The sequence below is a fragment of the Fusarium poae genome, chromosome 4 (assembly GCF_019609905.1).
Source record: "Fusarium poae strain DAOMC 252244 chromosome 4, whole genome shotgun sequence".
NCBI classification, from domain to species: Eukaryota; Fungi; Ascomycota; class Sordariomycetes; order Hypocreales; family Nectriaceae; genus Fusarium; species Fusarium poae.
Window position 1 is genome coordinate 930140 of NC_058402.1, and position 26736 is coordinate 956875.

Here is a 26736-nt window from a genome sequence, read left to right on the forward strand (position 1 = left end):
GCTTGTCTTTATGTCTTTTGCTGTCACAGATATAATCGGTAGTTGCTCTTCTCATGCTGCAAGGCAGTTCAATTATTTGTTTCTTACACATGACGCAGACTCAACCGTGACCCTAATTATATTCCAAAACGTCATTAAAGTCATTATTGATTCATATCTCCAATGCTGAAAAGCCTATCGCTGCCAAGTCCAGAAACTCCGTCCCGGCATTTGTGCCCATTACTCCGTACCCAATTAATCATACTCATGACTTCAATGTTTATCGTTATCAACCAATTGAAAACACATGCCTCTATCTGCGTGTACAGTCAAAGCTGCTGATGATGGTGTTCCACTTGATAGCCGTCAAATTGTTCTTGTTCTCGTAGTTGTAATCTACCGAGCCAAAGGTACATCCCGTAGGACTCCTACAGCTGTCGGTACAATTGGTCGTACGCGGGTAGCAGTAAAACTCCTCGCCATCCGGGGAAAATGTGCTTGTGTTTTGATAGAAAGGCGCTTTAAGTTGATGGCATTTGTCGAGCTCATACACATCGTAAGAGCAAGTGCCTGTTGAGTTGGCACCTGTGCATAGTAAGACCTGGATCACCAAATGTCAGTACAAGTCAAGACATGGGATGAGTGAGACATGAATGAAGGAAAACAAAAGTGAGACTTACACCTCCAAACTCTCTTTTGCGTAGGAATGATAGAGGAGAAGCAGATATGCTCATGGCTGAAGCAAGTGTTGTGATGGCGATAGAGAACTTCATGGCTGCGGTGTATTGTATTGCTGTGTGATATCCAGACACTGACAATTGGGCCTCAAAGAAGACTCTTTGAATGAGACAAAGATAGTGAGATAATTTGAGTCAGAAAGATTCCCAGCAGAGGTTGGGCTTTGACTGTTTATATATATCGGCAATAGACGAGTATTATGTCGATCGTTCCTATTTGCTTGTCACTGCAAGTTGTACCAACCTCCTCCTCTTGACGTGCGACCAATCGAACTTATAACAAACTGCCACTACATATGACTTCACCAAAATCGTCTTTCCCCTAACTACGTCGGACTCGTGTGACTAAACTAGACGCAACCTTCAATCATCGCTTGATTAATTGCGCAGGGTCAAGAAATCTCCGCCGACGTCATGCCGCTAGCCGATCAGCTCAACAGCGTTGTGGATGGTGATCATTTAGTCATGCTTGTTCTTCGCACCACCTTTCCAATGCAGTTTTCTCGAATGGAATAAGCAAGAGACGCCAAGTTAAGAAAGACTACTCCAAAGTTTATTTCCATGATCCACAAAGCTACGGCTGTCACGGCTCTGCCTCTAGGCCTGGCCCGTTTCCGGATCGAGGTGGTACGAGGTTGGAGGGAGGACAAAGAATTATAGACCAATGGTTGGACAATTCAATCTGAGGTAGAGTAACTAAGGACGTTTTCCAATGTGACAACCTGCGGGGCCTGTATCCTCACTTTGGGGATTGACAAAACACCTTGTCCATCATGTTGAGATTATCGTATGAAATTTGCTCCCTTGCTTGGATATTGGCCGCCTATCAAACCTTGTGACGTATATGACGAGGTTGCGCACTTGTTGTCCAAGAACAGAATATGCCGTCATGTCTCGCGCCGTCGTTTCACTGAAACACAATTTGGCCGAGCTTGTCTAGACCATGACACCCCAAACAACCCATCTTCGCTTGTGATTCCCACGAGCACATCCACGCTGTTCTGGATATGACGTGACAACATCCGTCGACGGGCCAGTGCTGTAAGGGGTCTCTCTCCGTCTTCGTCAACGGCTTCGCTAGAGTCAATCAACACACTCGTGCAACGAAACATAGAAGCAATGTGATTTCCTTCTTTTTTCTAGTTCCTGTGTAAATGAATCTCAAACGCCGCGCTTATACAATATTAATTAACCTCCTGATGCACTACTCGACATGCCAAGCTAGAGGGGAGCGCACGATATTCCAGCTCGATTGTGGTCTACACCAGGTCGCATTGGTATATGCGCCCCGCGGGCAATCTGTTTGTTTCGTTTCGTGCTTGTCCTTATTTTGCTTACTGCAGTAGTTCCTCGCAGGTCCAGTCCTCGTAGCTTTACCAGACGCGTTAGCAAGGCCATTCTAGCACGACAAGTATAAACATCACTTACTAGCCATCAGGCATGTAGCGCCGCACGATCAGGGGAATCTTCTTTTCCCGCATCTCCTTGATCGCAATCTGCAGGGGATCTGTCTCACCCTCAAGATCAACAAGGACAGGCGCATTCATGCTACAACTAGTCAGTCTTCTTTTATCGCTCCAATCCATCAAGATATTGCGAACCTGATCTGCAAAGCACGCGTGCCGAGGATACGCGCTTTCTCGTACTTGGTCATATAAGGTGTTGTGGTTCGCTCATTCTCGGGGATCTTCTTGTCTTTAAGGATCTTATCACCGCCCTTCACCGCGTTCGCCATAGCTGAGGGGTCTCCAGTGTGAATAATGTTGTCGTCCTGGCCGCTTTGCTGGTTTATTTCTTCCTCACCAGCAGGCTCTGGGTCGTAGTATTCGTTGATCTCCTCTTCCTCGTACATGGCCTCGTCGCTGCCTGGTAGTTAGAATCGCGCGCGACTCACAGGAACGTCGGGAAACTTACCCTCCGGTGGCGCTGGCCTGGTCATTATCGCCAAATTCAGACATGATTTTGGATATCGATAGAAAGTATGTTGTAGACCGAGGTTGTTGCGATTGCGAGTTGCGTTAATGAATGGTTAGAAACAACCAGTCCAACCTCGTAAAAAAGTTCTAGAGAAGAACAAAGTAAAACCTGGTTTGACCGATATTCAACCGGCGCACCTTCAAACAAAGACTTGGCGCGGAAGCTGTAAGGTGGGTCGCGCTTGCCCACCCCTGTTGATAAATCGTCCACTCCCCACCAAAAAAATCAAGGTCACCGCCTTAAAATGAACTTAATTCTGCCATTTATTTGCAAGCTCAGTTTGACATCGACAATTCAAGCCGCCCTCGGCATGATAGCATCATGAGTAAAAGAGATGCTGCCGAGGCAGCGCCTGAAGTGCCGCCAGCTAAAAGAGCTAACTACGGTGACCCAGATGGTTTATGTAAGAAAATCTCCAGCAATTCTTTATTCACAATAATTCATGGCTAATTTCAATTTAGATTTTGATGATGTAGAGGACGACTTGACTAGTGCTCATACTCCATGTTCAGCCCCGGGACCCGACTCACCTCAAACAATCAACACGGCTGTTACGACTCCACGACCCAAGTTTCCTTCGGATTTGAAGACCCTCGCTTGCACATGGCCCGGTTGTCCGAAAACGTTCAACAGACCTGCAAGACTACGAGATCATCTGAACTCCCACACCAATTCCCGCCCATTTAAGTGTACTTACGATGGTTGCGATAAAGATTACATCGAAGATAAACATCTAAAACAACACATCAAAGCTGTGCATACTCTGGAGCGAAAGCATGTTTGTACGAAGGAGGGGTGCGGCAAGAGCTTCGTTACGGGCACTCGTCTGAAACGTCATCAAGCTGTTCATGAAGGCGAGGAGAGGTTTCGCTGTCAAGACTGTGGACAGAGTTTCCGAAAGAAGGAGACACTGAGCAAGCATGTCCGCAAGGACCACCAAGGTTTACCCGCACTTCAATGTCATGAGCCGGGATGCCTGCATGCCTTTGATTCGAAGGCGGCCTTGAAGCGACATCGTGAGAGAGAACACGGCGATGCAAAGTTCTGGTGCGGGGAATGCGGTTTGCAGAAAATGCCCGATGGCACGGAACAGCGTGTCGGGTTCACCACGGAAGTGCTACTTCAAGCACATGTCCGTCAAGAACATCAAAACTGCATCTTCTGCGACTTCAAGCCAGCCTCCAGATGGGATCTTGAAAAACATGTCGAAATGCATCATTCTGGCCAATCCGTGGAGGATCGCAAAAACATCCCATGTCCCTTCGACGAGTGCCACAAAAAGTTCACCAAGAAGTCGAATCTGAATGCACATATCCGTACAGCTCACGAGAAATTCCGGTTCGTCTGCGGTGAGGTCGATCTCAGTGGTGCTGGTCTTCATGGCTGGACGAATGATCAAGGATGCGGTGATAAGTTCAGTACAAAGGGCCGATTGGAGGATCATATCCGTTACAGCTCCAAGCACCTTGGTGAAGAGCGTCCCAAGCTCTCCAAACCAGAGCCGTCTCAAGAAGTCAACCTCATCGACGAACTCTCTGGTGCTGCCGCCCAAGCAGAGCGGACTATCTCATGCCCTCACTGCCATGAAGCCTTTGTCCGCTACCATGACAGAGATACACATGTGGACTTATATCACCCACCAAATCCAGACCCCTCTCTGGTCTTGTCTGGGGATTACCTCGACCCGGCTCAGTTCTATTTTGACAGCAGCTTCCCCAATACACCAACCTGGCCTGGGATCATGTTGGAGGATGAGATATTCGCTGCATCTATGGACTACGGCACTCCTAATGACGACTGGCCGGAAGACGAGACCAACATACTCTTGTTGGCACGCGATCCCGCAGTCCAGGACCCTCTTGTCGATCCGGCTCTTGGTGCCATTTGAAGGAAAATTAAAATCTAGTGAAGAAAAGAAATGGCGTTTTTCGCTTTGATAATGGAACGGAAAAATTAATAGATACCCAGCCGCAAGGCTCTGGTGGGTGTTCTCATATGGGGACTAGGTATTCACGCCGCCACGATGGAACGAAATGGATGTCACAAAAGTAGCGATAGCTATCTGAAACAATGAAAGTCTTTTATTCTAGTACCCATACCTGTGCTTGCGTAGGCCTGGTATCCGTCCTTTCTATGTATAATGCCCATGTCCCAATATGATTTTCCGTTGCACATCCAATATCAAAAGCACAAACACAGCCCAACACCGCGCAGAAAACAGCCAGACAGCGAAAGGAATGAATAATGGCGCAAAGGTTCGTGTAGTATGAGAAGTGCGCTCGCCAGGCATACATATACTGTAGAGCCGAGATCTCTAGTGAGAGCCAACGAGAGCGTTGCTGAAGCCGAGCAAAGCCATGCCAAGGAAACCAAAGAAAATACACAAGTTGCGACTGTGATTGAGGCTCAGACTCTCCACAAACAACTGCAAAGCTACACTAACCATTATCCCAGATGTAACAGCAAAGAGGCAAGCATATGCAACCGCACTGGGTTGCATGTTTGTTCTATCAGCAACCTTGAACCACAATGCAGCGATGCCTGCACCAATTGGCTGAGAAAGACCACCCAAGAAAGCTGACCAAGCCATGGCGCGCCAGCGAGAACCCAGCGCCATGTATAGGGGCAAACACATGGCGAAGCCTTCGGTGATATTGTGGACGAAAAGAGCCATGAAAACACTGAAGCCTAGAGAAGGGTTCACATGGTTGGTGGCATAAGTGATGAAGCCCTCAGGGAACTTGTGTAAGGCAATGGCTATAGAAGTTTGAAGACCAATGGACAAGAAGGCATTGGTTGGAACGTGGTGGTGATGTTGGGCCTCGACATCCTCATCGTCTGCTACAGATGAGCATGATGAATCGTGGTCGGAAGCTTCTTCCGGGACTACCGGTTCGATTGGCTCGCGCGACTTGGCTCTACTGATTCGGTATGTTGGTCTAACAAAAGGCTCTATAGACTCTTCACATTCATCACCATGCTGATGATCGTGATGGGCATGTGAATGCTCGTTTCCACGTAGGAAGGAGCCTGTGGTAGTTCGAAGAATCTGAGCTTGTCGTCCAGGTCTGCTAGGTAGGCTGACACGATTGTTGAGATGCTTGAAACACTCTTGGCCACATGGATCCGAGAACCCGTAACAGGAGTTTGACTCGTCACAGTTGCACTTTGTATCTTGTACAAAGGACATGACGCGCTTATGAACCTCTCGAATCGACTTTCTTCTCTCGGGGAAGGCATCTGTGATTCCTGTAGTAGTGCGGCTTCGGATTGGGCTGGCAGGTCGTCGCAATTCGTCGCGGGTAGAAGCCTGTCGCTTAAGAGTACTGGTCGGGCTATCCAAAGTCGACTCGAGGAGAGGCGTGGACTCGGAAGCTGTGTTTGGCGATTGGCTGGTGGAAAGTTTGGACAACGACTTGTCGATAGGGGCTGGAGATGACGGGGGGCGTGAGGAACGTCGACGGGCCCTGGATTGTCTCCTGTCATGCTGGCACGAGGTATCCTTTGTCGCATTCTCATCATGAGAATGGTCGCATTCTACAACGTGAGTGGGCATGAACTGGTGAAGCAACCGCGAAACACCCTGAATACCAATGAAACCACCAACGAAGCAGACCATCATAGTCAGGCCAGCCGCCTGCTTGGACCATTTGGCCTGTTCGAAGTATTCCTTGGATTCGGGTAGCATACTATACAAGGCGGAAAAGAGCTGTGGATTTGTTAGCAATGATGATAAGCGCATACGAATGGAGTTATTACCATAACACCGAAACTCAGGCTTAGAGAGCATGCTAAGAAAACATTGCTGTCTTGAATGCGAAAGCTCTTCTTGCCAGGGAACAAGCGCACGATCACGTCGACACATACTATGGAGGCGCCGACAACGCAGGCTTTGATGTATTCATTAGATGCTGTATTTCGAAACGCATTGAAGGGGATAGATATCGACTTACCAATGCCACTGACAACACACATGATCCAGCCACGAGTGTCATTGTCAAGACCGCCCGAGGCCGCCGAGATGGCCATGATGCTGGGGCGTATCGTCTTCTGTATAGGTAGTGAGTAAAAGACGATGCGCCTAGGGATGCGATTCGGAGGATATATGGTCTGAAGGATGGAGAACCAAGCTATGCTAGCAACTATCTTTTAGTTGCAGAAGCTGTTCTGCGTTCAATGGTACAGTGATGGGCGCAAAGTGAAAGAAAGAGCAGAAGACCCCGTCGATCTTTTTTGTTGGTGTCTGACGTAGCGAACGAGCAGGGGAAGGTCTTATGCGGTTTCGTTTAGCGCAGAGAGTGGGGAGGGGGCCTTATTTTAGTATTCGAGTAATCAATGGCAGTGAGAACCTCTATGAGTTGTGGTTTAATAATGCAGTATTAACAAAGAAGATGTTGTTTCTAGCCAATGACTCGGACAAGAACGAGTGAATGAGTGAAAGGAAATATCGAGGCTGAAAGGAGCTTTGTTTTGTCATGGACCATGATAGAAACTACCTCGAAACTCGTGCCCATGAGAGACTATTTCTAAGGTCAGAAGACGAATAAAGAGAGACGCTAGATTATCTAGCTCTTTCTCCTGGGCCCTTTTCTGTCCTTTCAGAAGCATCAAGAATCAAGATAAGGAGGGGTCATCTTGTCCCAAAGTGTCCCTCAAGGTTCTCACGTTTCAGCACCGCGCACCATTAGACAACCACGTCTTTTCATTGACCGCCAACTTACGAATATTCACGCCTTTTCTCGATTGCAGAGTAGCAGTAATAAGACATTAAGATGGGGTGATGCGTTATTAACAGGGACTTGTAGCAAAAGCATGTTTTCTAGTCTCTAGGGATTCACATTCACACTCACACCCATATCAATAACTTTAATAAGATTCCCAATCTATTTTTGGTGCATAAACTTATTCTAAAGAGCTTGAATTACCATATGGCTAGTTGCTTATGCATTGTCGTTGTGTGACATGGCATGCAGATGATTTAGGACTCATATAAGTCTCATCATGATACCTCTCTCAAACTTGATCCGGCTCTATTCATGGTTAGTTTCTAGGTTGTATGCGACGAATCAATTTCTTGGTTTTGTCATCATTGCCAAATGAGAAGCTGTGCATATTACAGTACAATAACCGCTGCGAGTGGCCGTGCTGACTGGTAGTTTATTTATCAAAGTCAGTGGATGAACCGATACAATCGCTTGGCTCCATGATTTGGGGAAACCTAAGAAATTGATTGAATATATACTAAAGGTAGGTAGTTGAAATTGGAAGTTTGCATACGTTTGTTACACAGCAGCTACCCACATTCACATTCCCGTTAGGGTGGCTGACTTTTATATCTCTAGATCTTAAAGTGCACATCCATATGTTCTTGTGAGTTTAATATTGCCGTAGACTATTAGTCAATAACTTTAGTAGATCTAAGTGATTATCCAAGATCAAGTACAAACACAGTACAGTGGGCGTCAAAAAGTCCTGACCCGATAGAATTTCCCTATTAATAACCACTATCTTTAATGCTTATTTAATAATTTTATAAAATAGCTATTAAGAAAAGAAAAAAAATCTAATTAATATTTAACTTTTAAATAATTATAATAAAAATTAAAAAAAATAGCTTTATCTCTTTATATAGCTACTAAAATAGGGATTATAAATCTAGATTTTCTTTTAATATAAATTTAATATAAATCTAAGATAAAATTTTAACCCTTAGTTTTTAATAATTCTTATATAGCCCTATATAACCTTAAAATAGCTAATTAAAAAATTATATAGTAATTAAATACTTAAATTAATTCTATTAAAATAGTAAAAAAATATAGCTATTTTATAAATATTATTAAAAAAGCATTAAAGATAGTGGTTATTAGTGAGGAAATTCTATCGGGTCGGGACTTTTTGACGGAACTGTATCTACAAATATCCAGATCCTATTATATTAACCAATGACGTCAGATTTTACTGGCCTCCAAGACCCTTGATCCACTGATAGATAATCTACGGCACAACACCGGTCTCCCCCACGTTCCGTTCCGCAAGCTCAGCTCCCAATTTTTAGATTTCAACGGGTCCCGATCTCCAGCTTGCCCGTGACCGACCGACCTCAGATACCAAGACATCACGGGGCTCTACAACTCAACACCATTGGGTATAGATCTACATACCCTCCAGTTCCCTCATATTGGTTCAATCTTCGTTCATTAAAATCAAACTCTATTCTTCATTCTTTTCTTCACAAGCCAACGAGCAACCATGTCCAAAACTACACTCGCTACCATGGCCTGCCTGGGCGCAGGAGGTGGTGCTGCTATCACTGCCGCTGTCTACTCCATTCGAGGTGGTAAACGCGTCGAGGAGACCAACACATTGGCTACACCTCCCCCAACTACAAACACCTTCGCCGCTCTTCCTGCTCCCACCGCATCGCCCTCCATTCCCCCAACTCAGGTCTTTGGCCCTCCAGCCGGTGCCCCTCCTTCCAACACCCCCATCGATGTCAACGCCATAGTCAATCCCGCCGGCCTCTTCGAATACGGCTTCCCTGGCCCCGTCGCCGATCTTGCCAACCGCTCTGGCCTCGTCTCTTCCTACGACCGTCGTCTGCGAAACCCTCACTGGGTCGTCGAACACATCACTCCTGCGTCTCTCGCAATTCGTGAAGGTGACCGAAAGCACAGCAACTTTGTCGAGGATGACTCTATTCCGCAAAAGTTCCGCGCCGGTCTGAAGGACTACTATCGCAGTGGTTTCGATCGTGGTCACCAGGTCCCTGCCGCTGACTGCAAGTGGTCCCAGAAGGCCATGGACGACACGTTCTACCTTTCAAACATGTGCCCTCAAGTCGGCGAGGGTTTCAACCGTGACTACTGGGCGCACTTTGAGGATTTCTGCCGTCGCTTGACCGTCAAGTACCCATCTGTTCGCATCGTTACAGGCCCTCTGTACCTCCCCAAGAAGGAAGCCGACGGCAAGTGGTATGTCAAGTACGAGATGATCGGAAGCCCGCCTTCTGTTGCTGTGCCCACGCATTTCTACAAGGTGATCTTTGCCGAGGACGGCCGTGCTGGTGGAAACGTTGCCTTGGGCGCTTTCGTCCTTCCCAACGCACCTATCCCCAACTCCAAGCCCATTTCCGATTTCGAGGTTCCTCTCGAGGCTGTTGAGCGCGCGAGTGGACTTGAGTTTGCTACCAAGCTTCCTCCTCAGCGAAGACGCCGTCTGTGTGCTGACCACACATGTGCTCTGGTTATTAAGGACTATGCGGAGAGACAAAAAGCTTTCCCCAAGAAGTAAAGAACTGAATTTAGGATCGAATATGATGTATAGTAGGAATAGAAATGAGGAGCATTGCACACAAAGAATGAAATAGTACGGGATACTTACAAATGATCTCGGCGAGTCTTTCACAGGCATAACTACACAAAGGAGTGTTGGAATCATGCATCATGTTGCTGCAAATGGAATCAGGCATGCACAATATAGAGATGTGCATTTTCAAAAACCAAGATGAATGAATGATCATGGGTATTCAAGAATACTTGATTGATATACCATTACACTACTACTTGACACGGCGCCAAACATACACCAAGTGACTGCTTCATATAGCCCCACTGTCGCTTCTCACCTTGCATGGACACTTTATTATGGTCTTTTGAGAGTCTCGAGAAAAGTTTCTCAACAAGAGACGTTTTTTTAATGCGAGAGGTTTTCTCAACGAGAAACGTTTTCTCTACCTCGCCCTCGTATATTTTCCCTGTCGTTGTTCATGCCGCAAACTGTCTTCCTGGCTGGGTAAAGGAGCTCTTCGCCTTACATTCTCTGCTCTCTCAGCATCAAGAGCAGACATGGGAGGTGGTGGTGGGGGTATGGCGAAGCCCCCAGGTGGTGGGGGTATACCGCCTGGTGGTAGGAGACCTGGAGGTAGAGCCCCAGGTGGTGGCAGAGGCACGCCGGCCTTTTTCATCAGCTCGAGAAGTTGAGCTGGGTCCGGAGGATTGTTGGGATCCAGACCGGGCAGGGGTGGTGGCGGTAGACTGCCGTTAAGCCCGGGCAATGGGAATGGCAAAGGTGGTGGAGGAGCACCTGCACCGACACCAGGAATAGGAGGAGGCGGGACAGCTGATCCCAGACCAGGCAGTCCACCAAGGGGAAGACCAGGAATACCAGGTAGACCAGGCAGGCCAGGAACGCCGGCTTTCGGGGCATCTTGGTCGACCAAGGCATCCATCTCGTCTTCCATCTCCTGCTGCTCCTCTTCTTGGCGCTGGCGACGGCCACCGCGACGATCCCATGTTCCTTGGGCTTCAGCGGCGGCTTCACCAATATGGTAACGATCCTGGAAGACTTCTGTGTCGCCTGGTCGAGCTCGGCTCCAGAATCGAGTAATACGATCATTTGAACCTGAAGCTAGGATGTGGCCAAGAGGATGCCAGTCCAAGGACCAGATGGCATAATCGTGCGCATAAGGAAGCTTGTGCATTGGCCACACTGACTGAGCAGGTACTGTAGTTGGATCGGGGCTATCATATGGTGCAACGGTAAAGGATTGGCCAGGAGGTGGGTTGGGAGAGTCGAGGAGATAATGGAAGAGCGAACCATCCATACCACCAGTGCTGAGAAGATTAGGATGGATGGGATGCCAGGTAAGAGTAGAAATATCCTTCTCGTGGCCCTTGAGCAGACAAATGTCTCGCATCATGCGGAGATCGAATACGCGAGCAGTTTGGTCTCTCGCAGATGTTGCCAGGCAGGCACCACGGACCTTTTCAAACAGTACTTTGGTGATGGTACTCTTGTGGCCGTGCAGAGTTGTTAGACAGCGACTGGTTCGAGGGTCCCAAAGCTTGACAAGATGATCTTTTGAACCAGACACTAGTAAACCCTTGGTAGGGTGCCAATCCACACTTTTGGCATCCCATCCGTGGCCTTCAAGCTTGGACTCCATCTGTCCCAAGGCAAAGTCGAAGATCTTGAGGGTCGAGTCATCACTGGCGGTAACGAATTTCGAGTCACTAGGGCTAAAGGCAAGATCTCGAATGGGATCTGTATGCGCATTGATACTCTGGACGTTGTTGAAGTTTGGTTGCCAGTACTTGACAGATCCATCATGATCAGCCGAAATAAGCCAATCATCACTGTGGGAGTACTCGAGAGCTCGGATAGCAGAATCGTGAGCCTGCATGATGGTTTCGAAATTGAAGCCAGTACCGTTCCATAAAGTAAACTCGCCGCTGGTTGACGCCGTTAATAATCTTCGACCTTCTGGTGTCCATCGAACCACATTAATAGGGTGTTTGATCTTGTTAAGAGAAGAGTGAAGGTGTTTGATAGGAATGCTATCGGCGGCTTTGGTGACTCGAGCTGCAGGGGGGAGCATCTGTATTCATGTCAATTACATATGTCTGTCGAATTTGGTGGAATCACCTACATCAACTATGTAGCTGACGCTGGGCCTCTCAGCCTCGCCAGTATATCCTCCCTTATAGCTAGGGGCACGATCGTGCTGCCAGTGTGTGATAGTAGCACCATAGTCAGTCACAGGTCCTATAAATTGGGAGTTAGTTTATGGACAATCTTATACAGTGACTTGGATACAATGGAAGATATCTCTCGAGACTTTCTCTCGGCCATATGATATTACTATCTCTACGATGAGATGGAGCAGGGTATGGTAAAAGAGCCAGAGTGACGGTTCCAGCCCATTATGATAACACTTGATGTATCCGTATATCCATGGACTGATATCTAAAGTATGCTTGAAGGGTCCAGTGCTTTTGTTCATTGGCTGCCACTAAGCAGCTCGGTGAAGATAACATGATAGAAAGGGATGTGGGATATGCATATACTTACGTCGTCCCCTGACTTTGACGAATGCTCCGTCTTGACCTTGCGCACCGCCGCCGCCGCCATGATCACCACGAGGCTCATAGGCCATCGTGACAGTATCTTTATGAATGTCCAAGCATACACAGTAGGGATAGTGAGAAGCGCGTCGTTGGAAGTGGGTCTCGAAATATTGAAATAACACCCAATATATTTATGATGAGTTTGAGCGATTGATGAGGCAGATACCCTAAGTGTGAGTGACAGCAAAGCACTTTTGAGAGTAATGAAGATAAACTTTTTGATGTGATCGAATTTGACAAAGAATAGAGAACAATGCTGTTCTCTCAGGCGCGTGAATCCTCAGGTAAAGTTCCAAGCTAACAAGCTTCAAAAAGCAAGCGATGATTAACCGATGTCTGAGCTTTGGCAGGTTGCTGGAGGATGGTAGGTAATCATGTGACACGTCCAGATTTGGAGAAATGATGAGTAAGCAGTCGATGGCCCAATGTCATGTCAGGTCAGGTCAGGTCAAAGTCTAAACTTAGATTCTCAACGGTTAGATCTGATGAGATCAAAATGCCTCTCAAAAACATGCAGCAAACCACTTGGGAAACCGAGTTGTTGGGGCACAGATTTTAAGACTCCACGGTTCTACCCGAGCTAGAGACTGCAGCAATATGCAATACAACCACACTTTCACATGCTTTTTCCACCATACAGTACATAGTACAAAACAGACGTAAAATCACAAGCCATCTAGAGGGGTCCAGCAGCGTATCGTGCCCCCTGTAGCGCCCCAAGTCAGTGGCTCAGAGGGCCACTGAAAAGTTCAAGATGCAGCGGAAGCCAGGGGGGTGATGCTCCCGGGCCCCCCTTTTAGCGTTCATGATTTGGAAAAAGTCCCCGCTGCGAGTTTGAGATGGTGCCAAACTGGACTCTTTGCATGGGAATGAGAGGACTTGGCGAGATGATGGCTAAAGAGGAGGTCATTGCGAAGAGACAGGGAAAAGTTTAATATCATTAATAAGTCATTATTATATTATGGCTTGATGTTTTTCTATTGTTTGAGACTACATCTCCCTCTCATCTCCCTTTTGATTGACCCGCCATCTCTAAACATTCCTGTCCTTTGATAACTTCTATTGACGTTGTTGGTCGTGCTCTATCTTGAGGCTCTCGCTGGTCCATTCACTGCAGCTGCACTGCGACAGTGGCGCTCCTCGGTAGGTATCTTATCATCCTTGCAGCAGGAGCAAGCAACCTAACAAACAGCCCGTCCATATTATAGCACCCGCCACCCTAGGGGGGTAACAGAAAAGTTGACTTGATTTTATCAAGGTCGTCGTATCTCCGTCGGCTACTTATTTCAACTCAATCCTACTCAGTTTCTCTTTTTACAGCTCGTTTATTGTTTTTTAACTGTACTTTTACGATTTGTCTGCCGTCTCGGCAAGGCTCGTACAAGATGAATTCGGCTACAACAACAAGTACAGAGACCTCAAATGGCTCTGCTTCTGCTTCTGCCTCTGCCTCTGTTTCTAAACGCAACGGCCACGACGTCACCCGCACCAACGGAAATGGAAATGGAACAGCCACGACAGGTCCTCCAAAGAAGCCTGGTCAGAAGTACAGACACGTCGCTGCGGTTCATAAGAATACGAGACCGTCTTGTTTGAGTCACGATTCAGATGCTGCTCCCAGCTTTATTGGTTTTCGCAACCTCATGGTGATTGTCCTCGGTATGTACCTACGCCTACTTATCCAAAGCCCCTCATCATCATGATGTTATTTATGCCTTGGCTGAATGATTGGCTAACTCTTGGCAGTGGTTGGAAACTTACGATTGATGATTGAAAACATTCAAAAGGTATTTATCACATCGACAAATCTCAATTCGGCTCAGAGCAACCAATTGACATAACCTCATAGTACGGTGTCTTGATCTGCGTGAGGTGTCATGACTACAGTCGCCAGGATGTTTTCCTGGGTCTTCTACTCTATTTCCTCATCCCATGCCATCTTCTCGCCGCTTACTTGATTGAACTGGCTGCTGCTCAGCAGGCGCGAGGATCCCTCAAGCGTTACAACGATAGTTCTTCCGGGGGCCCCTCAGAGCAAGAGCGCAACAAGTTTCACAAGACTTGGGTCATTGTAGCATGGGCCCATCTCTTCAACATTACGCTTGCTCTTGTCCTCACAACATGGGTCGTGTACTTCAAGATACATCATCCCCTTATCGGTACCTTGACTGAGATGCACGCCATTGCTGTTTGGCTCAAGACTGCATCATACGCTTTCACCAACCGCGACTTGAGGCATGCTTACCTGCATCCTGTGGAAGGAGAACTTGAGCTTGTCCCCGAGCTGTACACGCAATGCCCGTATCCTCAGAACATCACATTTAGCAACCTGGTCTATTTCTGGTGGGCCCCCACGCTCGTCTACCAGCCAGTGTATCCTCGTACCGACAAAATCAGATGGGTATTTGTGGCCAAGCGTGTTGGAGAGATCTTTGGCCTAAGCGTATTCATATGGGTCGCGAGTGCTCAGTACGCTGCACCCGTCCTTCGAAACTCCCTCGACAAAATTGCTTCTCTTGACCTCATGTCCATTCTCGAGCGGTTGCTTAAGCTGTCAACCATCTCTCTGGCCATTTGGCTCGCTGGTTTTTTTGCGCTGTTCCAATCTTTCCTGAACGCTCTGGCCGAGGTCCTGAGATTCGGTGACCGATCATTCTATGACGACTGGTGGAACAGTGAGAGTTTGGGAGCCTACTGGCGGACGTGGAACAAGCCCGTTTACACATATTTCAAGCGCCATCTGTATATGCCCATGATTGGCCGTGGTTGGAGTCCTCAAGCGGCCAGCTTTTTTGTCTTTCTGGTATCGGCCATCCTCCACGAGATCCTTGTCGGTGTTCCTACGCACAACATCATTGGTAAGCATAATCATGAACTTAAAACGTCACGTATACTAACTCCCACAGGTGTTGCTTTCCTGGGCATGTTTCTTCAACTACCGTTGATTCATCTTACCAAGCCACTCGAAAACATGAAGCTTGGTCACACTGGTAAAATTGTTGGAAACACTATCTTCTGGGTGTCGTTTACTATTTTCGGACAACCCTTCGCAGCCTTGATGTACTTTTATGCTTGGCAAGCAAAGTATGGGAGTGTGAGTAAGCAGATGACAGTAGTGTCAACTTGAAATATATATGTAGTGAATAGAGGTTTCAGTATATCTTAGTATTGTATAGCTAGCACATATAGTTATTGGCTAAATGTTTGTTCGACGAAGTAGTATTGACAAAATCGAGACCATTATATGTTGCATCTGATCAAGCTGTGCATAGACGTGACATTCCGATGGCATCTACCCGATAAAGGGAATCTTTGTTCCAACTCTCTTGCGGTACTCCACGTAATCATCCTTGAAAAACTCGATCAGCTTGGCCTCCTCATGCTTGATTCTGATGTTGAAGAACTTCCAAAGCACAAAAGCATAGGCAAAGAAGCAAAGAATATTGCCCATGACCAACTGCGTTCCTAGCCCCCAATAGAAGAATCCAAAGTAGCTTGGATGACGGAAGACGGAGTAGATGCCGGTGGTGACCAACTCGTGTGAGTCCTTCTTCCTCGTCTGGACATGATGGTTGAAGCTAGCCCCAGCCTGGAGCATTGCCACTGAGCGAACATACTGCCCAATAGTGACCATGAGAAGACCGACGACTAGAAGTAGGGGTCCGGTACCGAAAGGTGCCCAGTTGCGCTCGGGAAAGATGATATTGACAATAGCGCACTCGAGAAACGCAGCTGAATGGGCGATGGCATAGCCTGGCCAATTCGCAGTCAAGAGGAAACTGCCAATACTAGCCACAAGTGTGTTCTTTTCGGCCGTAGTCCAAAACTCGAGGAAGTGGAAGGCCGACAGAGAAAAGAGAAAAAAGGGCACTCTCCAAGCAGGACTCGACGTCATGACCAGAATCGTCGTCATGGCGATAGCGCTAGAAGCCAGAGTGATACCCAAACAAAAAGCTCGCATGGCGATCCCAGAGAGTGACTTGTCCTGGCCTGCAAAGTAGGGCTTCAAGATCATGAGCTCATCCATGGAGCGCGAATTGCCAGGAAAGGAGTCATGATGAGATGGTGCAGCTTGATGATGAGAAGCTGAAGGGCTGAAGTTGACGGGACGAGCGCCAGTGGGTTGAAATGATTCAGCCATGGTCCTTTTTGATGAAAAGTCAGAGAATAATCTATACGATCTCATGCTCATGAGGTATTGTAGAGGGGAGTTGATTGAAGTTTTGTAGGGTAGTTAGGAGAACAGGGGGAAAACGTACAGTTTGTTGGAATGAGGAGCGCAAGAATAATAAATGGTAAGCAGTCGAAATTTCTGAGAAATTTAATCAAGAAACAAACAATCGAATAATGAAAAGGCGTGTTGGCCCTCGATCCTTATGCGGCGTCTGCAGTTTTGGATTGTGAAGCAAAGAACAATATCAAGATTGTTGGTCTTAGCTTGTGAGTTTGGAGTGTAGTACCCACATACATGAGCACTGTTTGACTACAGGGTGGGCAGAGGATGCAGTGGAGGTACCTCTAATCTCGAGGTACTTTGAGATGCTCTTGGGTCTGGAGGGTGATTATTGTGTACGTTCGCAAATGACCACAAATGGCTTAAAACCCCAGAGAAAGATCTCATCTTATTTGTATTATCTATTTAATCTACTTGAAGTAGTTTTTACATCATTTTATGGTTGTGTGGCTGTTTTGGCCTTCTCATCGCCGGTAAATTTCGTTGAAATGGGACTTGAACCCGTAATGGAGGTATCTTTGCATTAAAAGTACATGTAAATGTTACTCCTATTGTCCAAACATTGCAACAGCTGATGCCCCTGAAGTTGGTTGCCAAAAGCTGCAGGATCACATGGATAAGAATATTGAATAATACAGGCCAAATAATATTAACGTTATGCTGTTCCTCCTTTGAAATGACTTGAGGTCATCTTAATATTTGGTTGATGGTTCGTGAGCAGTGCTTTTATGTTGTGTAAGAATAAGGCTACTTCTTGGGCTCTGTCTTGTGACTCAAAGCTGCAGAGCGAGGAAAAAAATCAGTATTAGACTTTAAAATCGCTAAAGATCACCTAATGTCTAATCTGTGATTATGGTGTTTGGCTGAAGTCAAATGGAGGAAGAGTCCGATGTTATGGTAAATCAGGGTATATTCCAAACAACGCTATACGCCGGTCCCAGTATGTTTGTATGATGCTCTAGTCTCGGCCGCTTTTCCTTTGTCGCGTGTCGCTATTCGATATTTGATAGTGTATGCGTATGGTTTTCCTTGAACGCCATCATCCAACCGTCAGCTGATGTCTTGGCTATTAAAACGTGCGAGCCTTAATGGTACCAGGGGATCCTCAAAGTAACAAGTGATATCTCTAAAGTCCACCCTGTATAGAGAATGAGGAAATGATAAGGACAAGTAGGTTGATAAAGCCCCAGGTACATGGAATCCAAGTATTCATTTCGTAGTATCCTGCAGAGTAGACAGCGCCCAACCTACTACATGATTAGCATAAGAAAAGTCTCAGCGACATAGATACTAACACTAAGCCAACGATACTCCCTGCCATAACTGCTTCAAGCCCAGCTATAACAAGATATATCACAGGTACTGCCCATAGGTACCGCCATGATGACTTCTTCCAGCCGTGGGTGAACATGGCAACTAGGACTGCTCCCATATGGAAACACGCGTATATGATGAGAGTCCATAGTAAAGTAAATCGCCAAACGTCGAGGACATAATAAAGGGTGTATCGTTTGTCTGCGGTCTCGTCGTATAAAGTTTGGACGTTCAGAGACGGGAAGCGTGGTGTTTCGTAATCCTCGGGCGGTGTATTTGGAAGTGCCATCTTTATCAGAACGGTAAGCTACTGGTCAATATAGGGACCGATTGGGCTGAACCTACCGTGCCATCATGTAGGCCGCAATAGCTTTGCTTGTAGAAACTATTGCGATGTCGCGAGGACTGATTATGATTATGGGGCGGTTGATTTGGCGGCGACAGGGGTCAGGGATGCTCTGATGGAGCTGAGTTAGAGCTGGAGAAGTCCCCCGGAACGTCATGCGCAGGGCCTCGGCAAAAGCCCGTGAAACCGACCGACAGGCGCAACCACAATCGCGACCTCGGATCATCAACTTGCACTTCACTCAAACCACAGCAAACCCTCCCATCCAATCTTTATCATATCGACGATAATTTGGGCTTGGAAAGATCACCGAATGCGTCGATATGTCTACCGATAGACTCCTCCGAACAGTCTTGCAGCTCTACCAAGACGTCCACGATGCTGCCAAGACGGAACAGATCATCGGCTCGACGACACACCTCCTCGTTGAGCTCACGAACCCTCTCAATCTCGGCCTTCTCACATCGCAATTGTTGACGGCACCAGCGGTATGGTTCCAACCGGGCGGTATTCGGACTTCTGTTCGAGTCATAAGCATATATAACACTGCGGCCGCGCGCATGCACAACTACGAAGTCGCCAATCGCGATCGGAATGAACCCCATGAGGGTAGTGGCATGCAATGCGAAGAATGGGCGCGCGCTGTTGTCAAAGGAGCGGACGAGCGGTCGAAACGATGGCAACACCTTTTGGTTCTGACCGGTGTTCTTATGGGCATGGAATCCGACAATCGCCAATCTTTGTCGCGTGGAATGAGGAATACCCTCGAGGAGGCGGTCGTGATGGCAGCAAACATGGCACTCGAGAGACACGAAGAGGATGGGCCTGTGGCAGGCGCATCAATAGTAATGGCCTTGAACTTTGCCTTTCCCTTGCTATCCGATTACCACAGGAGCCTCATTAACTGCAACGCGCTGCTACCTTTGATTGTATGGACAGTGACTGCCGAAGAGGGCCTCGCCCATGGTCAGTTCCTGACGCCAATAAGCGCCGAAACTATGGAATCACCGGATCATCTTCTTGCTTGGGCACCGAATACCCCATCGTTCCGATTCATTCAGGAACTGGACAGAAGGCCAACGTTGGCAAACATGGGCCCGCTAGCCAAACTCGCTGGTTACGCTGTTATGCAAGCGACAGATACGCAGGCGGTGATCGCTGCCCAGGATGCTCTCGTTGCTTTCAGCAACAATGTCCTGGATATTTGGCGACTCAACCGTTTGAGCGATATCGACCCGGCACTGGAGGGCAATGTTCTCACTCAGGAGACCCTCACAAGCACCTGGCCAGTCCTATGGAACCTGCTCAGGAAGCTCATGTTTGGCACAGTCGCTATTCTACAAGCAATTGTCTCACGAAGTCTCCTTGACCTGCGGATGCTCAACGATATGGCCGCTCCTATCATCGCAGCGAAATCCCTTCGCATATTGCGCAACATCTTTTTTATTTCTTCAAGAAACGGCAACAACGCGTTTCAGGTTTATAATTTCACATACTTGACTTCAATCGACTCCATCTCTAGAAGCGCCCCTGCTTGCCAGATGTTCCTTCAGGAATTCCGGCCATCAGAGGATGCATCGACATCCACCACGTATCTGCAGAGATCGCTGGATCTATTCTATCTCAACCTCTCTGAACATTTACCACTTACTCTATCAACCGACGCATGCGATAACCTCATAATAAAGCCAGCAATCGCATATATTTCTCATGAAGGACCAACAACACCAAATATGGTTGAGATCTTTGAATCTGCACACAGCGCGATTCTCTCAACCATTTCTTGTCCTCAGCACAGTCCCCTTACCATCGAACTTACACCATTTTACATCGCTCTTCTCTTCAATGCATTCCCCAGACACATCTCATCTCGTCAATTTCGAGTGGCTTTCAAGACTGTTATGCAGATCGTGTCGCCTCCATTCCCAATTGCAGAGTTGGAGCCGTTCCTTTCGGAGACCTTGTTGGAGATGCTTCGAGCTTCTATATCGACAGCGTCGACAGAACTTCTTCCACCAACCGCGGATATTGCCTCGCAAGCAGCGATGGAAGAGACACAGGAAGTACGCTATTCTCAGCAAAGTTCTCTTTCACTAGCTCTGGTGGATTCCCTTCCCCATCTTCCACTTCCTTTGGTGGAAGAATGGTTTACAATTGCTGCTCAAGCCATGAATGAGATTCAAGACCCTGCACTACGAGAGCCAGTCAAGGAGCGGTTCTTGGAGATTCTTGTTAGTGGAGAGTTGGACGTGGAGCGAGCAGCCACCGGAGTAGCTTGGTGGGGAACCCGAGGAGGCCGAGAGCTCATTCTTGGTGCGAGCGCGGAACCTCCCATGATGAGTGGTGCACTTCCAGGACCTGAACGAACTAGCCGATTGTGATGATAGCACACATAGGCATGCCTTGCATGATCCTAGATGATGTTTTGAACTTGTTATAGCCACAGACGCTTTCTGGGGACGCAGAAGAAGCTTGTCTCACGTTACTTCAAAGTTCAAAGCAACCCAGACGGCAGTTTTTCTGAGAATGCAATTGCGTCTTGGAATGGGAATATTGTGAAATGATCCAAGCGGTCTCAAATTCGCTGGACTGGTCACCTGGTGTCTCCAAGACCCCGCGGCGGGCAAATGGACGCTGGATTGGTTGCCGTGAGCCTTTTACATTTGTGTCACTTGTGCTTAATTTCCTAGCCTCAATAGGCTGTGTGTGTATGAAGGAGATCGAGATTTGACTGGAAATTGTACGTCTCTGCATTGGAAAGAGCCGGACACGCCGAAGCATCGTGCCGTGGTTTGCTGAGGACTGGTAAATGCCACACGTGCAGACATCAAGTACTCGACAGGGCACGAAGTGATCCAGAACTTTGACTTAGCTTGGAAGCGGCATGGTGTGGTGGTCGGGGACTGGAGATGTACCGTTTTCCCAGACATATCTGCCCTGGGACAAATATAGAAGTTGAGAGTTATACCCGCATATTATCACAATCTTAATATATATCAAAATCTGGGAATTGGCACTTCAAGATCAAGGAACAGTCTACAGAAGCCGGGAATTGCCACGGTGAAGAGGAAAGATGATAAGGGTCTTCAGGTGAAGCGGGGTTGGCATCGTCACTGTTCATGTCAAGCACCTAAAACATGGACATGAGCTGTTCTGGAACTTGAAGTTGAGCGGGGAGTTAAGACAAGGTTGCTAGGGCCCGATTCCGAGCACGATCTTGACTTAGACCCCGGCTTGGCAAAGGAGGGAGATGCGACTCGTACAATTCGATCTCTCTCCAATGCCGCTTCTTCCTCTTGTGGGTGTCCACTTGAGCTTCGGCTTGTAAAAGCTTGTGGGCACAGTTTGAGTTGACGCTGCCCGCTATTCTTCGGCCTTGATCTGGGCTCTTCTGAGGAATTGATAGACCGCAATTTGACGAGTGACAGACATCAATAGCTCGTCTTGTTAGTTTGCTCTCTACAGAGCTGTTCCCACTCGAACCTGACATAGCCACAGTCGTGGAGCTTCAGGTCAGCTCGTCCAGGTTCGGGACCTGGTTTGGACCCTGTCGAGCTGGGCCGCGGGGTTCCTTTGATTGCTTGTTTGGTTAGCGTTGTCCAGGTAGCTCAGGTAGATCGACGACTGGAGGTACGTACCTTGACCCTGAGCTATCCTTATCCTGTCTCATCACAATCAACTAACATGACGACACCAGGCCAATACAGGCCAAAGCGAGACAGACCGAGACGTCGTGGTTGGTCCAATTGCTTACAGGGGAGGTCGATTCGTGGGAATGCGACATGGCTACTGTACTGAGAAATGCACAAACAACAGGTTTTTGATCCAAAAGCATGTATTCAAACATGAGTGATAGAGGGGTTGCTGGAACATGCATGGAGGGGTATCAAGTATCGTTCCTGGTATCTGCGTACATCCACTGAAAGCTTGTTCCAAGTATCTGTATAACCACTCATGTTACATTGATCTCCAAGAATTCGATCAACAGCTTCTGGTATCCAAGTCTAAACTTAGAACGGCCAGGAATATGCTGTATACATGGGACGACAAAACTTGCAATTAACTCAGTCAACGCGCGTTCTCTGTGGGACGAGGTTTCAGAGAAGCTCGATTCATAGAGGGTCTCACAGTTTGATGGAGTAGAGGTACGTATAGATACTTCCAAGCGTGGGCCTCTTTGAGCTAGAACAACTACTAAGCTACCTTAGCTGTGCAGCCTCAGCTATCCAAGACAATGTCCATGCCACAATGGAACAGCGAGTGGCACGTCATTCCCTCCCACGATGAGGGGGAGGGGGAGGGAGCTCGATCCACATGATGAAGCTGGAGCTAGAGAGGGAGCTTCGCTCAGATATTAAACTGAAGCTATGCCCTCTTCTGTTCATGTCATTCTCATCCATTCAACTTACACTATCTCTTCAACAACTCTTTCATAAACTCATTCCCAATAATCATCATGTCTGACAGCTACGGAGACAACAGCTACGTATGTACTCACCTCTCTACGTCCTGCTTGTCATGAAGCTAACCATCTTATCAGGGCTCCAGCCGTCGCGACAACGACGACAACTCTTACGGCTCTAGCCGCCGTGACAACGACAACTCATACGGTTCCGGCAACAACGACTCTTACGGCTCTAGCAACAACGACAGCTACGTATGTATTTGTACACTCCACTCACTCAAATATGAGCTCACAATATATCTTAGGGCTCCAACCGTCGTGACGACGACAACGACAACTCCTTCGGCTCTTCTCGCCGTGACAACAATGAGAGCTCGTACGGATCCAGCAACACTGGCATTGGTGGTAACACCAGCTACGTGAGTTAAAACCCAAAACTCCCTTTCTTCAAGCATACTAATAAGTTTCAGGGCTCATCCGACAGGGACAACAACGATAGCTATGGCTCCAGCAACAAGGACTCCTACGGTTCCAGCCGCAAGGACAACGACAATGACAACTCCTATGGCTCTGGCCTCGGAGGTGGAAACAGCTATGTAGGTCGACCCTCATGTCTGACAGACCATTCATGACTAACAGTAAATAGGGCTCTCGTGACAACGACAACGACAACAGCTATGGTTCTAGCCGTCGCGACAATGATAACGACAACTCTTACGGCTCTAGCCGCCGTGACAACAACGACTCCTACGGATCCAGCAACAACGACTCTTACGGTTCCGGTAACAACGATTCTTACGGCTCTGGTAACAATGACTCGTATGGTTCCAGCCGCAAGGACAACGACTCGTATGGAACCAGCAACACATACGGCTCTTCCAGTGGCAACGACACATACGGCTCTTCCAGTGGCAACGACACATACGGCTCCAACTCTGGCCGCAATGCCGACGGTTCTTACGGATCAAGCAACCCCGACTACGATAATGATGACAACAAGAAGTCGTCTGGTGGCTTCTTGGATAAGGTCAAGGACAAGGTTGAGGAGAAGGTCAAGGGACACAAGAACCGTGACAACGATAACGAGTACTAATTGTAATATGAGGATTTGGACTCTAGCGTCTTAGTTTTGAGTATAGTTGAGTGAGATGAGATATTCCTCGCTCTTGAATTGAAGTTTCATTTGTTTCAATATCTTTGTCCAAAGATGAGTGAGTCTCATCAATTGAGTCTTGTACGAGTCTTTCATTCCGCGTCAATGTGAATAAACTTGATATGTTTCCTGATCTCATTCTCGTTGCCGTTTATGAGTAGATATCCTCAATTTGACAGAATCTTGCCATGTAAGGTGATTGATTCTCATTGTTTATATGTAAAGCAGATAGACAATCATTTCACACCATGCTTCAAATCATATTAGCTACTCCAATCTCTTATCAACCTTGATCAAAATCGCTCCATCAGTAAGACGTCCCTCACAATCCATAAGATGCACAAAGCGGTACCCGTGACCTAGGCGATCAACTCTCATACAAGCCCAAGCCGCCATATCATCCCGCCCAATCTCATCGTCGCGTATAGTAAATCGCACCCATGACAATTCATCTACAACATGTGGGATAGGAGGAAACTCGAGGGGCTCACTACCAAAATCGACAATGTTGCCCTTTTTCGTACTCGTGCGAGCTTTGTACTCGCCCTCACGTTCATGGCCATCGTTGGGGATGGGACCGCCATGGAACTCATCGGGACCCTCGACATGAAGCTCGACTTTAACATAAGGCTCAAAACCGCGGGCGGACTTGTCACCGGGCGGAAGAGGGATGTTTTGTGCAGCGAGGACGGTAATTGTGAGATGAAGGGTTTTGCGGGGGATGACGGAAACCTCTTCGTCGTTGCGGTTGAGTCGATAGCCTAGAGCATGTTAGAAATTGAAATATTCTTGCAGGGAGATTCTGATGTATACCTGCTGGCTTGAGGACATATCCTCCTGTTCCCGCAAACATGCCCTCATTAAGCATCATACCCTCATCCCACCTCTGCCAATTGAGGGCAACAACCTGAATACCCTTTCTCCAGAATAGAGAAGGGTCAAGGTTTGACGACCCTATCCGCAGTCCCCACGGATAAGTTCTCATAAGGAAGTGTCGGTTGTGGTTGAACAGCTGGTCTGCCTGTTCCTCGTGCACAGCAATGACCTTCTTCTCTGAGAGGGAGAAGATATGTGTAGGCATACCAGCCTCGGGCTGCGACAAGCTCTTGAATGAAACACCCCGACAATGGAAACCCATCTTGCTGAGTTCCTGAATGACCTTGGATGGCTTCTTCTTAGGAGGATCGCCCGACTCAGCACCTGGATGCGGTGCTCGGTCGTCTTCCTCACTTTCCTCCTGTGTGGGATCTGCATCAGGCGGCGCATACTTGACTTTGACGATGAGCTTGTGACGCAACTCATCAGGGCTTGGAAGATTGTTTGGGTCGTTCTCGGGTTCAGGCACAAGAAGGCCCTCCCAGACTTGCTTCATGATGCGTACCATGGCGAGCTGCTGGTCTGCACTACAGTGAACTTCCAAAGAAACAATGACTGGCAGATCGCTGACGACAAATGCGCTATCACGGATAGCCTCACAGACAGCGCGGAAGGAAATCTCCTTGGTGAGGGTGTATCCATGGAGGACTCGGGGCTCGACTATGGCGGCCTCGGGTTTGGTGGACTCAGGATCGGCGGTGGCAGCTACGGCTCCGGGCTGCTCACGGGAGACGGGATCGGTAGTGGAGGTAGACTCCTTCTTATCACTTATAGTCGTCTTCTTGAGCTTATCCTTGAGTTTTCCAAAAGTGCTCCTCTTCTTCCTGACGACTTTCTTGACACCTCTTTCTTCATCACTGCTGGATGGGCTGCTTGTCCCCTCTGGCTCAGATTCATCTCCATCCCAGACATCAATCTCGATGCACCGTCCACCACGCAGCAGAGTTTCGGTGTAAGGCTTGGTAGAACTGTCGCTCGAGAGTTGGTTCCCAGTGAGGTACGTGTTATGGCTGGAGCTGATAAAGTAAGAAGCAAGCGGATATGTGAGATCTTGGGGTTTGGGAGGGGTTGTAGCTGCTGCATGAGACGACGTCATCCAGGTTATGAAGCCATCCAGATCGAGTGAGTCTCGGGCAAGAAGTTCGTCGACAGCGGGTGAAGGTTCATATTTTTGCGTATCTTTGACAAAGGAAGAGATAAGTTCTTTGCTCCAAGTATTGTCTGCTCGATCTGCCAGAGATCCAAAGAGCTTGACAAGATGACCTGTAACGACAGGGTCGAGTTTGGAGATGGAGCGGGTGATTTCGCTGGCGCCGCCTCCAGCTTTGAGTTCTTGGGCCATGCTTTGTTGATCGATACTATTCTTGTGGTATTTTTGACGCCTCTCGGTTTTTGAAGAAGTTAGAGAGCGGAGAGAGCGGAGAAAGGAGAGGGCGACCAAGTGATGTTGAATTCGTGAGGTTATTCGCTGCTTGGCTGTGCCTGTGCCTGTGCTGGCGTCTGCAACTACGAGCCCCTCTTGCATGTTCTGGCCCGACTTCTAGGGACGCTACTGTTGAACAGAGAAGTATGAGTACAAGAAGCAAACAACTAGATAAGTTTCTTATATAATGTTGACAGCCTCACATGCTTGTATTCACTAAATTACTATCGACAAGGACGTTCCTTTTCTCTCCTCATCTTGATCACATCGTCTCACTCTGTCAAGGTCCAAGCTCAAGCTCAAGGTAAGCTCCCGTAGGTCACGACAGCTTCAGCGCCTGACCCGCTGAAAAGACCCTGGAACGAGCCCCTGGGTCTGTCTCCA

At 47.8% G+C, this 26736-nt stretch overlaps 13 protein-coding genes across 13 annotated transcripts; 5 read left to right on the forward strand and 8 right to left on the reverse strand.

Moving 5' to 3' along the window:
* Window positions 1–292: 292 nt before the first annotated feature.
* On the reverse strand, window positions 293–752 carry FPOAC1_010408 (uncharacterized protein; the record flags this gene model as incomplete). The annotated part of the gene is made up of 3 exons (XM_044854799.1): window positions 293–375; window positions 436–580; window positions 660–752. The coding sequence occupies 3 exons, from the start codon at window positions 750–752 to the stop codon at window positions 293–295; spliced, it is 321 nt and encodes a 106-aa protein (XP_044702112.1).
* Window positions 753–2050: 1298 nt separating this feature from the next.
* FPOAC1_010409 (uncharacterized protein) lies at window positions 2051–2674 on the reverse strand (the record flags this gene model as incomplete). Its single annotated transcript, XM_044854800.1, has 4 exons — window positions 2051–2087; window positions 2145–2264; window positions 2318–2578; window positions 2631–2674. 4 exons carry the CDS (start codon window positions 2672–2674, stop codon window positions 2051–2053), a joined length of 462 nt encoding a protein of 153 aa, XP_044702113.1.
* Window positions 2675–3014: 340 nt separating this feature from the next.
* Window positions 3015–4581, forward strand: FPOAC1_010410 (uncharacterized protein; the record flags this gene model as incomplete). The annotated part of the gene is made up of 2 exons (XM_044854801.1): window positions 3015–3096; window positions 3155–4581. The coding sequence occupies 2 exons, from the start codon at window positions 3015–3017 to the stop codon at window positions 4579–4581; spliced, it is 1509 nt and encodes a 502-aa protein (XP_044702114.1).
* A 426-nt stretch (window positions 4582–5007) lies between these two features.
* On the reverse strand, window positions 5008–6722 carry FPOAC1_010411 (uncharacterized protein; the record flags this gene model as incomplete). Its single annotated transcript, XM_044854802.1, has 3 exons — window positions 5008–6402; window positions 6453–6583; window positions 6647–6722. 3 exons carry the CDS (start codon window positions 6720–6722, stop codon window positions 5008–5010), a joined length of 1602 nt encoding a protein of 533 aa, XP_044702115.1.
* A 2223-nt stretch (window positions 6723–8945) lies between these two features.
* Window positions 8946–9986, forward strand: FPOAC1_010412 (uncharacterized protein; the record flags this gene model as incomplete). Its single annotated transcript, XM_044854803.1, has 1 exon — window positions 8946–9986. One exon carries the CDS (start codon window positions 8946–8948, stop codon window positions 9984–9986), a length of 1041 nt encoding a protein of 346 aa, XP_044702116.1.
* A 439-nt stretch (window positions 9987–10425) lies between these two features.
* PFS2 (pre-mRNA cleavage and polyadenylation factor (CPF) complex subunit) lies at window positions 10426–12630 on the reverse strand (the record flags this gene model as incomplete). The annotated part of the gene is made up of 3 exons (XM_044854804.1): window positions 10426–12072; window positions 12124–12239; window positions 12546–12630. The coding sequence occupies 3 exons, from the start codon at window positions 12628–12630 to the stop codon at window positions 10426–10428; spliced, it is 1848 nt and encodes a 615-aa protein (XP_044702117.1).
* Window positions 12631–13986: 1356 nt separating this feature from the next.
* Window positions 13987–15879, forward strand: FPOAC1_010414 (uncharacterized protein; the record flags this gene model as incomplete). Its single annotated transcript, XM_044854805.1, has 5 exons — window positions 13987–14260; window positions 14348–14388; window positions 14451–15459; window positions 15508–15695; window positions 15874–15879. The coding sequence occupies 5 exons, from the start codon at window positions 13987–13989 to the stop codon at window positions 15877–15879; spliced, it is 1518 nt and encodes a 505-aa protein (XP_044702118.1).
* Window positions 15880–15893: 14 nt separating this feature from the next.
* Window positions 15894–16742, reverse strand: FPOAC1_010415 (uncharacterized protein; the record flags this gene model as incomplete). Its single annotated transcript, XM_044854806.1, has 1 exon — window positions 15894–16742. The coding sequence occupies one exon, from the start codon at window positions 16740–16742 to the stop codon at window positions 15894–15896; it is 849 nt and encodes a 282-aa protein (XP_044702119.1).
* A 1219-nt stretch (window positions 16743–17961) lies between these two features.
* On the reverse strand, window positions 17962–18267 carry FPOAC1_010416 (uncharacterized protein; the record flags this gene model as incomplete). Its single annotated transcript, XM_044854807.1, has 2 exons — window positions 17962–18082; window positions 18131–18267. 2 exons carry the CDS (start codon window positions 18265–18267, stop codon window positions 17962–17964), a joined length of 258 nt encoding a protein of 85 aa, XP_044702120.1.
* Window positions 18268–18380: 113 nt separating this feature from the next.
* FPOAC1_010417 (uncharacterized protein) lies at window positions 18381–18652 on the reverse strand (the record flags this gene model as incomplete). The annotated part of the gene is made up of 2 exons (XM_044854808.1): window positions 18381–18438; window positions 18495–18652. The coding sequence occupies 2 exons, from the start codon at window positions 18650–18652 to the stop codon at window positions 18381–18383; spliced, it is 216 nt and encodes a 71-aa protein (XP_044702121.1).
* A 166-nt stretch (window positions 18653–18818) lies between these two features.
* On the forward strand, window positions 18819–20876 carry FPOAC1_010418 (uncharacterized protein; the record flags this gene model as incomplete). Its single annotated transcript, XM_044854809.1, has 1 exon — window positions 18819–20876. One exon carries the CDS (start codon window positions 18819–18821, stop codon window positions 20874–20876), a length of 2058 nt encoding a protein of 685 aa, XP_044702122.1.
* Window positions 20877–22951: 2075 nt separating this feature from the next.
* Window positions 22952–23993, forward strand: FPOAC1_010419 (uncharacterized protein; the record flags this gene model as incomplete). Its single annotated transcript, XM_044854810.1, has 5 exons — window positions 22952–22981; window positions 23036–23152; window positions 23206–23319; window positions 23371–23496; window positions 23547–23993. The coding sequence occupies 5 exons, from the start codon at window positions 22952–22954 to the stop codon at window positions 23991–23993; spliced, it is 834 nt and encodes a 277-aa protein (XP_044702123.1).
* Window positions 23994–24320: 327 nt separating this feature from the next.
* Window positions 24321–26454, reverse strand: FPOAC1_010420 (uncharacterized protein; the record flags this gene model as incomplete). The annotated part of the gene is made up of 2 exons (XM_044854811.1): window positions 24321–24814; window positions 24867–26454. The coding sequence occupies 2 exons, from the start codon at window positions 26452–26454 to the stop codon at window positions 24321–24323; spliced, it is 2082 nt and encodes a 693-aa protein (XP_044702124.1).
* Between the last annotated feature and the right edge of the window lie 282 nt (window positions 26455–26736).